Here is a 14679-nt window from a genome sequence, read left to right as displayed (position 1 = left end):
TTATTTGGGGTTGATTACAGTGAACAATGACGTGGCATTTTAATTTAATCGATAATTTGTCTCTGCTCCCTATAAATTATTTTATTTCCTTCAAAACCCCAAACAATATTTTTTATTTGCTTAAAGTCCTATTTCCTGTAAATTGGATTAATTCAACGAAAAATAAGACAAATTCCCATCTGTCTTTTTTTTTTCAGACGCAAGCCATCTCCACGGCGCCACCGTTCGTCCGCCGCCGACAACCACCGTCGAAAGCCAATTACCGAGTTATCCTCATCGTCCGTCTGCATTTTTCCATAAGTGAGTGAATAGGTTTTTTAATTTGTGTTATCGAAGTCGAATTTGGTGTTTGAAACAATCGATTTCCTGATCCGAAACATACAAATCGGTACAAAACAGGCCGAATTTTGACCTAATTTGACGAAGAAGAAGACCAAAAAATGATGCAGAAACCGGTGCTGAATTCATTCGGTACTGGTTTTTTAACCCCATCCCAATACCGATTTTGAAACCTAATTGTTGTATAGAATTTGAGCCCTAATCCCGCCCATTCAACTATCTGGCTAGTTGGGTACAAGTCACTGTTGCGATAAAGGTGTTAATTTTGAAGGTTTCTTTATACGCAATTGTTTTGTAGGGTAAGGGATTTTCATTCTGATTCAGGGAATTCATGTCATATTTTTGCCACATTTAGCAATTAATATTTTGATGCATCGTTCCTTCGTCTCACGTCAGGTGCGCGTAAATGGAAGTTCATCGATTTCAAGCGCAAATAAGTTCGATGATAGGATTCGTTCTCGTATTTCTGATGAACGTCGCATCTTACGCAGATGCCTCCATTTACGTGAGTGAAAATTGATTTACTCAAACCCATTGAGATTCTAAGCCTATTATTAGTTTTTCTCCGTGTTTGTATGCTGTCAAAAGCTTTTAATCGTCCTGCATTTTACGTTTTTACAGGCACAGACAGGTTGTACGGATAAATACATTGCAAAATGTTTTTTCGAGAAACACGATAATTTATTAGGACAAGAGTTTCACGATTTCGTAGCAAATGAAATCCCACTTGGCTTGTCAGAAGTAGTTGTAAATAAAAACCATGTTGTACCCACATTGTCCCATCTACATCGCAATGTTACTGGTGAAGGTTCTCATCGTCACTTACATTCTTCGATCACATTTGACTTGAAACCGAAACTCAAACCAGAACTCGATGCACGTTCTTGTGAAGTAATAGTCGTTGAAAAACTGCCATCTGGAGTCTTTGCTGACCCTTTCGAGCTCGATCATCTTGTCCAGCGTGGCGGTATATATATATTTATTTATGGCTATTACAATTTTAAAAGCAAATTTTTGAAGGTTTTTATTACTTTTTTTTTTTTTTTTTTGCAGTTTTTAGCGATGCAGGTGTCTTCGGTGATACAAATTTAGAACTACCTTCTTTCCGCTCTAATAGATCAGTTGTGGAAATACATATGAGCATTGCTTCCAACGTCTTGTCAATAAATAAGGATTATTTGGAAGTCAACCTTGTGGTTCCGTTGCATGCACGATATCCAGTAAGTTATTTGGGAGTTGACTTTCTAGTTTACAACGCTCTTTGCGAAATCTTTCTTCGCCTTTTAAGTTGGTAATTTGCTAATCAGTTGAACCGGCCAAAAGGGAAAATAATCGTATCTATGTTAATGTTTCTGTAATTAGTCTTGCTTATTGTTTTTTTTTTTTGGTCCTTTGCTTTACAGCCTTTAGGACATGAATTTTCGAGGGTTGAATTCGGGCAACCGGATATATTTATGTGCTGCAATCTTGAAGGAGATGTGCATAAAAGGAGATGTGTTTCGATGCCTGATAACAATATTTTGGACAGGGAAGCTAGTCCTGTTATGTGGGAAATACCATGTGGAATCAAGAAACATGCCGAATTTGTATCGGCTGTCACTTTTGGCTTCGCTGTTTTGGCTTCTTCAATTATTGTATTGACATCTATTTTTTATTCAGATAGTCAAGGCTCGGATAAATTGAAACGATCATAGCATGTTACTGAACATATTCTGAGGTTCGTTATTGAAGTTTCTCTGTTTATTCTCTCATGTTAGAGCTCTTATTAGTCAAAATGTGAAGCATTGCTCGCATTTTCTCCTTCTGCAATTTAGAGGACGAACTGTAAGAGATCAATACTATACAATGTTGTATGGGAAACAAATCGTATAGAATTCCAAAATTCAATCCCATTATTTATGTACTTAATAAATGAGCTTAGTGTCGTTTGCCTAACGATAATGGAAAAGCTATAAAGCTAAGTGCAAAGTTTAGCAGCCAATATCTAATCGAATTGACGCGAACCATAAACTCAGGATGTTGGCTACTTGTGATAATTCATGTGCTAGAACATCAAAAAAAAAAAAAAAAAAAAAAAAAGAAACAAAAAAAAAGGAGAGAGAGAGAAAGCAGCATCGATAAAAGCAGCAAATAAAAAACCTAGGCAACAATGATAGTGGATAATCTTAAGACAATGGAAGAAGTCGGTGAATCCCATACACAAGCACGCAACACGAGAATAAAAAAACGAGAAGACAGAATTTACAGGATGGAGTACTCGTTAGCACCCCCACCTTCAACCATGAAGGAATCTGTATTCAACCACATAATATCGTTATAGTTCTTTTGTCACAAAAGCCTTTTTGATTTAACAAGCAGTAACACACTCAAAAAGCCACAATGCTTGCAGATATTGCAAACAAACTTAACCACCAAACATCAAATGACACTTGTCACCATTTTTTGGGAGATCCGATCAGGCAGCAAGTACTATGATCACTATGAGAAGCACGATGCCGAATATCACGAGTAGTAAGCAAGCCTGCAAAAGGAAATTTAAGAAAAATGAGAATTCCGCTACTTAATAAATATGATGAAAAATGACACGAGGCGCTAAAAGCACTTTGCAACTATTATCGTCAGTTAATCGAAGCTGATGACACGGGTAACAAAAGATTTATCAAAAAATAAATGGGCAACAACAAATAGTGGCATCGAAGTAGCAATTTTGACATAAGATAGTAGAAATGAAGTGCGATATGATTATGCCTCATTATATAGGTTCGTCTATAACTCACCAAAGATGAGTTTGATCTCTGGGTTTTAGCTGCTTTAACCAGTTGGGATTTTCCTTGAGCAGTAGCTGCATGAGCACCCTCGATATTGGAGCTAACATCATCTGCACAAGACGAACAAATTCTTAAGTTAGATTGGTTAAACCAGCATATTAAAATCTAATGATGGGCTAGGGCAAATGATTCACCAATCATAGTTCCTTGCTCGTGAACCAGTACCGCAAGATCTTTGAAAATCTCATTCACTTCACCAATTTGTTGTTGAATTTCTTGTATTCCCTGCTCTCGTTCCTCTATGATAGCTTCATTAAAAGAAATTTCATTGTCCAACAGCACAAAGTCCTGCCTGTAGCATAAGCACTAGTGACTTAGCAAACAATACTTTATAGAAATGCTTTCTGACGACCATTTTGCCAGCTAACTAGGGATATCACTATTCCTCAAATATTCAAAGTCGATATCGAGCTTCCCATAAGGGACAAAGGTGAGTAGGGGACTTTAATGTGATATGCAACGAAATTATTAATCATCAATCAATCAATATATAAACTATGACCTACTACTAAGAAACCTACAACATAGAGAGTAATAAAAAGAAACAAATAGAAAGAAAAAAATGGCAAATTATTAAGCAGGAATCAATAAATAATGAACATGTAGAAAACTTCCAAGCATTTTTTTCCACCAACTAAATATTCCCTGAAGATATGGCCTTTTCTTATAGCTGAACTTATGAGAATATACAAGAAAGAACCGTAAATCAGTTTCATTTTCGGAATTGATATTTTTTCTCTTTTTTTTCGGAATTGAATTGACAGCATAACAAATGCATTTTTGCAGGAAATCAATTACCTCAGCACTTATCAAATTCATATTAGCACTGTCTATCAATGTACTAGCATGAATACTTTCTGAAAAAGGGATGAATATCAGCCAAATAAGGTTGTATGTCTGGATATATATTCATCTATAAGTAAAGTTGCTGGCACTCATGATAAGCTCAAAGAGTTTGTAGATGTTCCTTGTAATTGAAGTAGCATATGAAAATATATGCAAGGAGTCCCATAAGAACTATGCACGGTAACAAATTATAGAATGAGACTATTTCTATGGACACCTAATGGTACTGCAAATATTCGTTGCAATTTTCATGCCTGCACTTCTCTTTAATTCAATCAAAGATATCAAATTTACAATGGACTGTTCATGAACAGCTGAGTTTATCAGTTTGCCACATGCTAAGCACAATCATCATAAAATCAAATTTCAAAATTTTATGTACCTTCTAGATTCTGCAAGAAGCACTCGCTGTTCTGAATATTTATCCGCACTTCCATCAAAATCTCCAGCTGAATAGCTGCAGAATATTAGTTTCCACGATTAGATAAAGCTGAAACAAAGCTCCAATGAAGATAAACAACATGAAATGACATTTTAGATTTAACTAAATGATCCACCACTCACAAAATGCTTACTATATGTAGAGTTCCGCAAAAAAAATGATGTTTACAGATAAATATAGCTTTGAAACCAGAACGAGTATAAGTCCCCATAGAATTCATTACCTAGAAGGCAGAACTGATTGCGGAACAAAAGGAGTATAAGCAGTCTCCCTTTCAGCAGCAAGCCGCTGAGCCTTCTGAAATTCCTTTAGTACTGCTTGAAAGTCTTTTGCAAGTTTAGCGTCTGTAATTTTCTTGCTTGCCTGCACGGAGAATGATGTCAATCATGATCACCTAAACATTTTGGTGAGAATAAGGCTTCAATCACCAAAATTCACCACTTGAAATTTTGTAAACAACTCAAGGACTACAAATATCATCCTCTGGCATTTTTTTTTGGTTTCAAGAGAAATTAAAATATATTCTTGCTGGCAAACCGGATTCCAGGAGTTAATAATAGATATAATATAATAAAACACGACTTCTGAATCAGCAGTTAGGCAAGGAAGAAACTTACACTGACTTCAACATTATGGTCTGCTTCACTAGCTTGTTTAAGCTTAGCTGAAGTATCCTTCACTAACTGTCCAATATGTAGCCGGGTTTTGTGCCTGCAGTTGAGTGAAACCAGCTTAAGACTCCCAAATTTATTACATAACAATATCAGCAGCAATTGCATAGAGAAATCATATGATGTATTTAAAATCACCAACATCCTCAACAAGCTACAGACAATAAGAACAACTGGTTGTAAATCACAGATGAAAGACTGCAATCTGTTTAATGGATACGAAAGGTTTAAGGTGTCCCTGATAGGCATCGAGTAAAGTCCCAGATGACTAGAAGTACCAACACAGGGTCTACCAAAAACAAAGGCTCCATAGAGATATAATTGGGTCGAAATTAATCCTGTTAGTCAAGGAAAAATCATGCAAACAACGCCTTGAGCGGGCCCATCGAAATGGTCTTTAGTCTTGCCCGTTTAGTGTATACACATATGCAGGGAATATTCCAGAACTAATGCCTGCAAATCCTCATTCCAGTATTCATGCTACCAGTCCTAATTATTCAAGGAATCTACGAGTTTACTACTAGCCAAAGAATCTCTTTCACTAATATAAGAGGCTTATAGCGCCTGCACTGTATATCTTAGGCTCATCTCGAGTTTTCTAAATGATTTGAGTGCAGACTGTCATTAGCCCCAATTATAGAGCTGGGTAGACAATTGGAATTGCTTCAGCATTACATCTGGTTCTCGTAAGTGTGAAATGGTAATCACGAAATTTACACAAAACATATTGGCTCACATCATGATTGCATAGATTCACAACATCAGACTCTAACCTCCAGCTCCGACTAAAGATAGAAAATTTCTATCGAATCAATCCAGAAACAATACTACATTACAATCAAAAACTCCACAAAAGTCAACTTCATGCTTCAAACAACGAAAACTACAAAATACGAAACAGAATCAAATTAATTATAAAAATAGAAAAAAAAGACTAACAGCTTTTCGCGGAGTTCGGGGGTGTCCTTTGGGGTACCAAGAGTATTAACAAGGCGCTGGAATGTGGAAACCGCCGTGTTGATCTGGAATATTCCGGAGGCCACGGCCTGCGTGGGGTCCTGCCTCCCATTCACGTACCCCCTCCGTGCCCCAACTACACGCCCCGCTTCAAGATCCTGAAAACTCATATCTCCTCCTCTTTCTATGAATAATAGATTATAAAAATAAAATACCTGTCTTTCCGAAACCGTAAAAAAATCAAACCCCCAACCAAAATTCTCTAAATATAATCACAAGGAAGAGAGAATTATCAAAGAAATTCTCAAAATTGAGGACTTTGGAGAAGAATCAAAACCCTAGGAATCCTAATTGGGCAGATTTACTGCGAAATAGGAGATTCTAGCTGAACGGAATACAACAGAGATGATCGCAACACAAAACAGTGGAATTTTGGTTGGGTGGGGGGAATTGAAACGAAATCGAGGAAAGAATTGATCGAGGAGAAAGAGAGAATTTGGTACGGGTGACCTTTTCTTTGTTTTTCTTTTTTTCTTTTTTGACGAGAAATAGGAAAGGAAGTTTTGTTGGATTGAAATCAGAGAGAGAAACAATTATCAAAAAAAAAAAAAAAAAAAATTGGAGAGAGAAACGAAAAGGACAGAATGATTGGGTCTCTCTCTCTCTCTCTCTCTCTCTCTCTCTCTCTCTCTCTATCTCTCTCTGAGGTGTGGGAGAGCAGCTTGTGTATGTGTGTGTGTGGAGTCAGGCGGCCTTTTGTATGAAACACGTGGATTGTCGACGCCGTTGCTTATAGACCAAAGCACCTACCTACCCTACTACAATTTGTTCCTTTGGTTATATGCGCTTTGGACATTTTTTTACCATAACTTTTTACTTATTTACCATAAGTTTTTCTCTTATTATATTTTTTCTATCAAACCTCATAAATCATAATCCATTTAAAACCTGAATTTGAACAGTCAAGTCAAAAAAATTAAGATATTCAATAATTTCTGAAATGGATCCAACGAATATAGACCCAAATGTAATGTTTTCGTTTTTTCTCGAATATTCATGTACTCGTGTGATATTACACGACCACATGCCATGTGGTCGTGTAATATCACACGAGTACATGAAGATATTTTTTTTGTTCGTGTAATTTCAGGCGAGTTCTCAGACGGTGCTCGTGTTAAATTATGCGAGCTATGTTTTAAATATTCTAATTTTTTTTTTTTAAATATCTCCTCGCGTGGTCTCACGCGAACAAGGAAGTTTTGCTCGTATGATATTACGCGAGCAAAACATCCATGTTCGCGTGAAAACCACGCGAGTAGATATTTAAAAAATATTAAAAAAATTACACTCGCTTAGTTTTACGCGAACAAAGAGCATTTGCTCGCGTAGAATTACACAACCACATACTCTTTTTAATTTCATTTTATGGTTTCAACTTAATAAAAATACTAAATCGGGTAATATTTGAGTACATCATGAATAGAAAATCGAGTAATTTTTCAACACAATCAAAATAGAAAAAATCGAGTAACTCTTCAACACAATCAAAATAGAAAATCGAGTAATTCTTCAACACAATCAAAATAGAAAACTGAATAACCATCATCCTAATACTGAACCAATGAAAATGGAAAAAAAATAGTCATAATATTACAACAGTTATAACCATCCTACTGTCTAATCCTCGATCATCTACCCCTTATCCTCGGCCCCCCCACGACCCCTACTCGACCGACTTGAAGATCATCAGCAATAGGTACAGAAGGCCCGACTCCGACTGGAATAGCTTCTTCCCTCGCTCTTTTGGCTTCTTCTCTTGCCGTTGCTTTCCTTCTACGATCGGATGCAAGAAATCCCCGGTCTCCAATACGATACGGATCATCCGGATTGTTCGACTTCCCATCCAAAGCTTTCATCAAACTCTTACATTTTCCCGCAACTTGACTCATTAAACTTTTCCCTCTACCTCCGGCCATTTATAATTTAACATAAAAACGGAATTAGTATTTAATTAAAATTAAAAAATTAAAAAATTAAAAAATTAAAAAAGAAAAAAAAAATTGCTCGTGTGAAAACACTCGAGCATATCTATTTTCCTCGTGTGCAGGCACGCAAGGACAATAGATCTGCTCGTGTGTTTTCACACGAGCAAAAAACAAAAACAAAAATTAAAATAAATAGAGCTCGTGTGATTTTAGGCGAGCTCGATGAAATGAGCTCGCGTGGTTTGACACGAGCACAACCCCCTGTTCGCCAATAACACACGAGCTCCATTATTTTTCAAAAAAATTCAATCAAAACATACGTATTCTCCATTAAAAAAAAACATACATTTATCTTCTTGTGTGTATCTACATGAGTAACTCCACTATACTCGTGTAGAATCGCGCGAGTACTACCAGATGCTTCTTTAAAAAAAAAATCAATAATTATAATCTACGTAATAAAACAATAAAAAAAAATGTAGAAATTACCTCTGATTTGTTGTCGTCTCGGTCGGGATCTGAAATCGAACTCCAAAAGCTTGAGTTTGTAAGAATATTTACCTTTTGATTTTTGAAGAATAGCAAAAAAAAAAGTGCATGCACAATTAAATGGTGTCTGCACAAATCATTTCAGTTTTTAAATTAGAGATAAAAAGGGTAAAACATATAACATGTAGTTTTTTTTTTTTAATAAGAATAAATAAAAGGTGTTAAATGCAAATTGCACCTCCATACTATCATCGTTGTCGCATATGATTCCTTATACAACAAAATGCGACAAAGTGGCCCCTCAGCTTAACAGTCGACCCTCAAATCTCTAACACCGTTAGTTTATGTAGCGTACTTGATTATTATATTTTACTTTATCATGTAGCAATCCGGTTGCATCGTCAAATAGTTTACAAAAACATGTCATGTAATATTTGGACGTAAGAATTTTGAGAATTAGAATTGCGCGAAGCATTTTAAATCAAGATTTTTTTAGGCTGAATATGAAATTATAAAATTTCAAAAATCTAAAAGAATTTTGAAAAAATCCAGAATAAAAGAAATTCATAAATTTTGGGTGATATTTTTAGGTTGGGAACAAAATTGGAAATTTTGATAAATTTAAAAGGAAAATATACATAATTCTCAAAATGTAATTTTTTTTTTCGGAAAATTTATGTGAAATTTTAGGTTTGTGGAAAATAAAATTAGGGAAGAAACATGAAAAAAAAAAGAGAGTAAATTGAGTACAAGGAAAGAAAGATGCACACCTTTTATACATAACTATAAAGGTATTGTTATCCGAAATTGTCCAACATCTAGTGCAATGGTCAGTCAACATAGAAAATGAAAGGATTCTTTAACATGACTTAACGGTAGGGGAAACGACGGTAGGGTTTTGGCTAGATTGTGTGGATGATATTGTGGGTGGAGGTGGGGATGGTGATGATGTGATGTGGTGACTGTGTGGTGACGATGGGAAGTAGATATAAGATTTTTTTTGGAATATCAGCGAGGACGAAGAAAGTTCGCGGAGGATGGAAACGTAGTCGATTAAGTTTACTCGACGACATTTTTAAATTCGTTTTTGGATTTTTATTTATTGATTCCTTATTTTTGCCGCATGCAGTTGGACTTGGGGACATAGAAGTTGTGCATTTTTTTTTTCTGCCATTGTCAATCTATCATCTTGAATTTTTATATAAAATAATTACAATTTTTGTACATTTATGAGGTGAGAGTAGTTAGAAGAAAGTGAAATTATGATTTTGCAAACCCTATTACTCAAATACAGACCACGAGCAGGCCCGTTCCTGAGAATTTGGGGGCCCTAGGCGACGTTTAAAGAACATAAGAAAACAGGGGCCCCTATTTAATAAAATCTTTTTTTTTTATTAATGGGTGTTCGAAATTGAATGTATTAAAAAAATATAAATAATATTTTCTAAAAATGATGAAATAAAAGATCATAGGGGTTGGGGGCGGTGCCCCCGAAATATTTTTTGAAATGTGTGAATTTAAAGTAGCTAAAAATGTAGAAAAATATTCAAAATTAACAATATGATTTGCTGGTTCACTTCCTCCCGCGACGTATAATCTTTATAGCAAATAGACTTCATAAATATTTATAAACTTAAATACACTAATGAATATTGATTCTTATTTACCAACCATCATTAGGAGAGTTGGTACCTAGCCTTTACCAATAGGGTAAAGGTCTACGGTTCGAGTTCCACCCTCCCCTAATTTCCCTTGTAATGGACTTGAATTTACTCAAAAAAAATATAGACTCTTATTTTAGAATAAAAATAAGTAATTACGACATTATAAATTTAATATTTAGGGGCTCCAAAGTTATGAAAATTGCAAAAATATCTATTGATCATTTAGCTTAAATTTATTTTAGAACCGATGTTCCAAAATATTATATATAATATTTTATTTAAAATAAGTACTAATATATAAAGTGTAAATAAAATAATTTGGGGGCCCCAAATTTTCGTAAAAATTCGGGGGCCCTAGGCGACCGCCTACTTCGCCTCCCCTCAGAACCGGCCCTGACCACGAGCAAAAAAATCTCATAACTTATTTCTTTTGCAAACACCACCATAATCATCGCAGTTAGTTCTGCGTATCAACTACATTGTGTCGAGAACACCAAGTTCAATATCCGAAGTCCGATTAAACAGTTTAGTATTTATAACTATTTATTTCTATTTAAATTTTGTCCAATGTTCATCTCATATTTAATAGCCCTTCAAACAAAACTCTTATATTAACTGATCAGTTCCACAAAGGTTCGAGTTACAAATGTAATAAATCCTAAAAAACAATTGAACAAATTACTACAAGAAACTACAAAATTTCTAAGCATTGTACTTATAAGATCAAAGCTTAATTAATTGCAGGCCTTCAGGATTGACATTGAAGCTGTGGTACGATTTTCCGGATCAACCAATTAGCCATAATCTTGTTTCCGATTCTCGTCAAATTAATCCCGTCCCAGCTAATGTACCTATTTCGACCCATAAAATTATTCACGCCGCCGTGACCACACATTGTCGTTACGTTGAAGTTGTAGTCGCCCCCGATTCCACAACAAGCTCTTTCCGTGTCGAAATCTGCATTCAATCAATATAATCGACAAATTAAAACGTAATTATAATGATATAATTATATTCAATAATTTAGAAGAACGTGTTGATTATTTATATATATTTATATTCATGTTCGATTGAGAATTAATTAATTACGCACCGTTCAGTGTGGCGATTCGGTGGAGGTGTTTATAAGCTTGGTAGTAATCTCCGTAAACTAGTACGGCATTTGGATTCTCTCGCATGAGACCGTTGATGCCTTCTTGCAGTTGTTCGTTGTGGTTCTTCGCTAGATCGTTGAATTGATTGAGGCATTGATTTTCGTCGTAGTTTGTCGAGACGTTGCTTTGGAAAAGCGTTTTGTAAATCGGGAGACAGCCAATCGGGAATATTCCGGGAACCACCACTCTTCTAGCTCCCAAATTAAGTACTCCCTGCAATTTATGTATGAAATAATAAATCAATAGTTCAATCTAATTAAATCTAATAACTGTGAATTGGCTTATCTTTCTATAATAAGAATAATAACAATTATTATTATTAATAATAAGAATAATAATTAAAAAAAAAAAAAGGTAAATTACAACCACCCCTGAGGTATGTATGGTCAAGTTACGAAAACCCCCTCTTATTTGGGTAATTACAACCACGTCCATCAACTATAAATCTTCTTACACGTCCACCCTTGCAGTTTCATATTTAGAGGAATATTCTTCTAGATTATATGGAATATTCTCAATTTTTTACCCATTTTATCTCATTCGAGCTCCACATTTTGAAGCAAGATGGTCATAATATGTATGTTTTGGCTTGTGTATATCAGATTGTGGTGCATCAGGAACTGTATTTTTGCATAAAACGGGTACAAACTAGAGAACATTCCACGGAATTTAGATGATTATGTTGAATTTGACACCATAAAGGTGGAGGTGTAAGTAAATTAATAGTTGAAAGGTAGATGTAATTATCCAAACAAAAGAGGGGGTTTCGTAATTTGATCATATCTCAGGAGTGGTTGTAATTATAATAATAAAAAAAAAAAAAAAAAAATAAATAAAAAAACTAATGCACGTACCCTTGTAGCATTGATGACAGCAGCAACAACATCAGGCACCATATCTGTTAACTGATCCATGGTTAATTTTCCTTGCAAGATAGCGTACTGGTAATCGGATCCACCGATTTCTCCGACGAAGAAAATCGCCTTGTTGTATCTGTCGGTACAACCTGCCGATAATTGGATCAAGAATTACGTAATTAGTCGCGTGTTAATTAGTAATTCAAACAATAAAATTAAGAATTATGTGAAGAGTGATTGATTAATTACCATTATCATTGAGACACGTAGCGGAGTTGAAATAGTCGGACATCCAATCCAATTGGACATTGAGAGAACTATTTGTCACCGGAGACGAAATCATGTACTTCGTCGCTAATAATTCCGCCGGCAAAGCTGTGGACCCCGCCACGGCGAAGTTTACTCCTTTGTTATAATATAAGTTCAAATCCTTGTAGGTATCAGGAATCGGATTAATCCCAGCCTCGTACGCTAATTAAGAACCACGACAAAATTAAAATCAAAACGATCGATCAATACACATATTAATTAACTAAAATACTAATGAAAAATTGAATTAAAAAAAAAAAGAACAAGAAGAAATTACTCACCAAAATTATCGGTGATCAACAAGCCGTTAGAGGAGCGGCCGTGCGAGTACGGTTGTTTACCGAAGGGCAAAGTAGAGCCGACGGTTTCGCTGATCAAATTCCCGGTGTCGGAAAGGGACCCGCCGAGTAGGTACATCTTGTCGAATCCGCACTTCTTCAACGGATTAATTACGTTACCGTTCGGGTCAATAGAATCTGGGTTACCGTAATTAGTCATGCCGGTACCGTACCAATTGGCGTTACCGTACGAAAACAACACGCAGATTAATAGAACTAAGAACATGATTTTTTGTTTCTGAACTAGAGAAGAAGCCATTGAATATTATTGAAGTATCGAACAAAGTTTATTTTTTTCTTTTGAAAGATAGATTTTGGTGCATGTGAATAAAATTGCTGTATTAAGGATGCATGTGCTTATATAGATAGGGTTAGGGGTCCTAGAGTTATTAGGAGTCCGTGAATTTATATACTCTAATAATAATTAATTGGATTCCGGCCACTTCGAATTAGAATTACAATTGGGACTGGAGTTTACTTAATACATTCTATTGCAATTCTATTACGATTAGGATTATAACTTACTAGGTTTTCACAAATACTTAGGGGTGAGAAAAAAAAAAACCGAGGAAACGAACCGAATTGCACCGAACCGAAGCATAAACCATATACTCGGTTTGAGGTTAAATACAAGTTGCACATCTGTATTATCACATGTGTCATATATATCTTATGTACTATAAAATGCAATAAAGTGGCCCCTCAACTTAACGGTTAATCCCTAAATCTCTAACTCTATTAGTTTTTATATGCATTGCACAGACACTTCTAGAAGGTGAAGAGTCCCCGTACTGATACCTGGACAATCGGATACACCCGGACAGGGGCGGCCTTGGCCCAGGGCGAGCAGGGCCCACTTCCCAATGGGACCCAAAAATTATTATATTTTTTGTTATTATTTTATAATTATATTTTCTTTTTCTTCTTTCAACCCCTATTCTCTTCATCTCAACTTTTTAACCCATACTTTCCATATTAATTTTTTTGACCCAATCTATTTTGTCCTTTATCTCTCTCTATTTTTTTTTTCATCCAATCTCTTTTGTCTTCTTACCATTTCTCTCTCATTTACATTATTTTACTCTAATTTAATTTTTCTTGCACTCCTATATATTTCTCTATTGTTAGTTTCTACAGTTTAAACTTAGTTGTTTTTTCCATGTTATTTGTGTTAAATTATATATATATATATATATATATATATATATATATATATATATATATATATATATATATATAGAAAAATCGGAATTAAGGGCCTCGATTTTAAGTCTTGCCCAGGGCCTCCTATCACCCAGGACCGGCCCTGCACCCGGACACGTCTCGGACACACATGTTGGGTCGTATCGTAATTTCGCTAAAAGTAGGACACCTGTGTCGGGCAGTGTCCATAATTTTAAAAAAATTGGGACACTTCTCTTACGTTTTAAGAGAGATTCCTAATGAAAAAAAATGCGCATTTTGTTTTCTCTGCAATACACATTTCCTCTGTTTTCTTTGTGAGTCCACCCGAAACTCTAAAAGTCTAGCAGCGACGGCGACCAAGAACACGAGCAACAAGGGCAAGCTTTTATGCGATGACGGCTTATAAATATTTTTTACAATTTATAAATGTACCCCTATATTTTTATTATTTATAAATATACCCCTATATTTTTTATATTTACGCGTACCTCCGTGTGTCCGTATCCTAGTTTTTTGGAAATGTCGTATCACCGTATCCGTATCCGCGTATCGCCGTGTCCACGTATCCGTGTCCGTGCTGCATAGGTTTTTATGTAACGTAGTTACTCTTTTACC

At 35.4% G+C, this 14679-nt stretch overlaps 3 protein-coding genes across 5 annotated transcripts; 1 reads left to right on the top strand and 2 right to left on the bottom strand.

Moving 5' to 3' along the window:
- The first annotated feature begins 4 nt into the window (after positions 1–4).
- Positions 5–2090, top strand: LOC105962411 (phosphatidylinositol-glycan biosynthesis class X-like protein). 3 transcript variants are annotated; one of them, XM_088818710.1, is made up of 6 exons: positions 5–300; positions 400–638; positions 736–844; positions 961–1306; positions 1393–1559; positions 1743–2090. In XM_088818710.1, the coding sequence occupies exons 3-6, from the start codon at positions 746–748 to the stop codon at positions 2031–2033; spliced, it is 903 nt and encodes a 300-aa protein (XP_088674836.1). In that variant the 5' UTR covers positions 5–300; positions 400–638; positions 736–745; the 3' UTR covers positions 2034–2090. The 3 variants fall into 3 exon arrangements, with proteins under 3 accessions (XP_088674836.1, XP_088674837.1, XP_012842172.1); XM_088818711.1 differs by lacking the exon at positions 400–638 and having other exon boundaries at positions 150–300; XM_012986718.2 differs by lacking the exon at positions 5–300 and having other exon boundaries at positions 352–638.
- Positions 2091–2470: 380 nt separating this feature from the next.
- LOC105962420 (syntaxin-22) lies at positions 2471–6845 on the bottom strand. The gene is made up of 7 exons (XM_012986728.2): positions 6066–6845; positions 5073–5166; positions 4679–4818; positions 4396–4470; positions 3302–3459; positions 3117–3217; positions 2471–2860 (listed from the first exon to the last, which is right to left on the bottom strand). Exons 1-7 carry the CDS (start codon positions 6251–6253, stop codon positions 2795–2797), a joined length of 822 nt encoding a protein of 273 aa, XP_012842182.1. The 5' UTR covers positions 6254–6845; the 3' UTR covers positions 2471–2794.
- Positions 6846–10816: 3971 nt separating this feature from the next.
- LOC105962405 (GDSL esterase/lipase At5g03980) lies at positions 10817–13204 on the bottom strand. Its single transcript, XM_088818241.1, has 5 exons — positions 12823–13204; positions 12482–12703; positions 12230–12381; positions 11315–11588; positions 10817–11178 (listed from the first exon to the last, which is right to left on the bottom strand). The coding sequence occupies exons 1-5, from the start codon at positions 13136–13138 to the stop codon at positions 10970–10972; spliced, it is 1173 nt and encodes a 390-aa protein (XP_088674367.1). The 5' UTR covers positions 13139–13204; the 3' UTR covers positions 10817–10969.
- Positions 13205–14679: the final 1475 nt, after the last annotated feature.

This window comes from Erythranthe guttata, chromosome 5, assembly GCF_056151865.1.
Source record: "Erythranthe guttata isolate IM_541 chromosome 5, IM_541, whole genome shotgun sequence".
Taxonomy (NCBI): Eukaryota; Viridiplantae; Streptophyta; class Magnoliopsida; order Lamiales; family Phrymaceae; genus Erythranthe; species Erythranthe guttata.
Note: the sequence above shows the minus strand (reverse complement) of the source record. Positions and strands in the feature narration are given on the sequence as shown.

Excerpts from the sequence above, each read along its gene's own strand:
- LOC105962420 (XM_012986728.2), bottom strand. The coding sequence starts at position 6,253 with ATGAGTTTTCAGGATCTTGAAGCGGGGCGTGTAGTTGGGGCACGGAGG. Across the intron at positions 5,167-6,065 it reads CCCGAACTCCGCGAAAAGCT|GCACAAAACCCGGCTACATA; the intron begins GTTAGTCTTTTT and ends ACTCAACTGCAG. Across the intron at positions 3,460-4,395 it reads CTTCTTGCAGAATCTAGAAG|GCAGGACTTTGTGCTGTTGG; the intron begins GTACATAAAATT and ends CTTATGCTACAG.
- LOC105962411 (XM_088818710.1), top strand. The coding sequence starts at position 746 with ATGGAAGTTCATCGATTTCAAGCGCAAATAAGTTCGATGATAGGATTC. Across the intron at positions 1,307-1,392 it reads TCATCTTGTCCAGCGTGGCG|TTTTTAGCGATGCAGGTGTC; the intron begins GTATATATATAT and ends TTTTTTTTGCAG. Across the intron at positions 1,560-1,742 it reads CGTTGCATGCACGATATCCA|CCTTTAGGACATGAATTTTC; the intron begins GTAAGTTATTTG and ends TTTGCTTTACAG.
- LOC105962405 (XM_088818241.1), bottom strand. The coding sequence starts at position 13,138 with ATGGCTTCTTCTCTAGTTCAGAAACAAAAAATCATGTTCTTAGTTCTA. Across the intron at positions 12,704-12,822 it reads GTTGATCACCGATAATTTTG|CGTACGAGGCTGGGATTAAT; the intron begins GTGAGTAATTTC and ends GTTCTTAATTAG. Across the intron at positions 11,179-11,314 it reads CCGAATCGCCACACTGAACG|ATTTCGACACGGAAAGAGCT; the intron begins GTGCGTAATTAA and ends GATTGAATGCAG.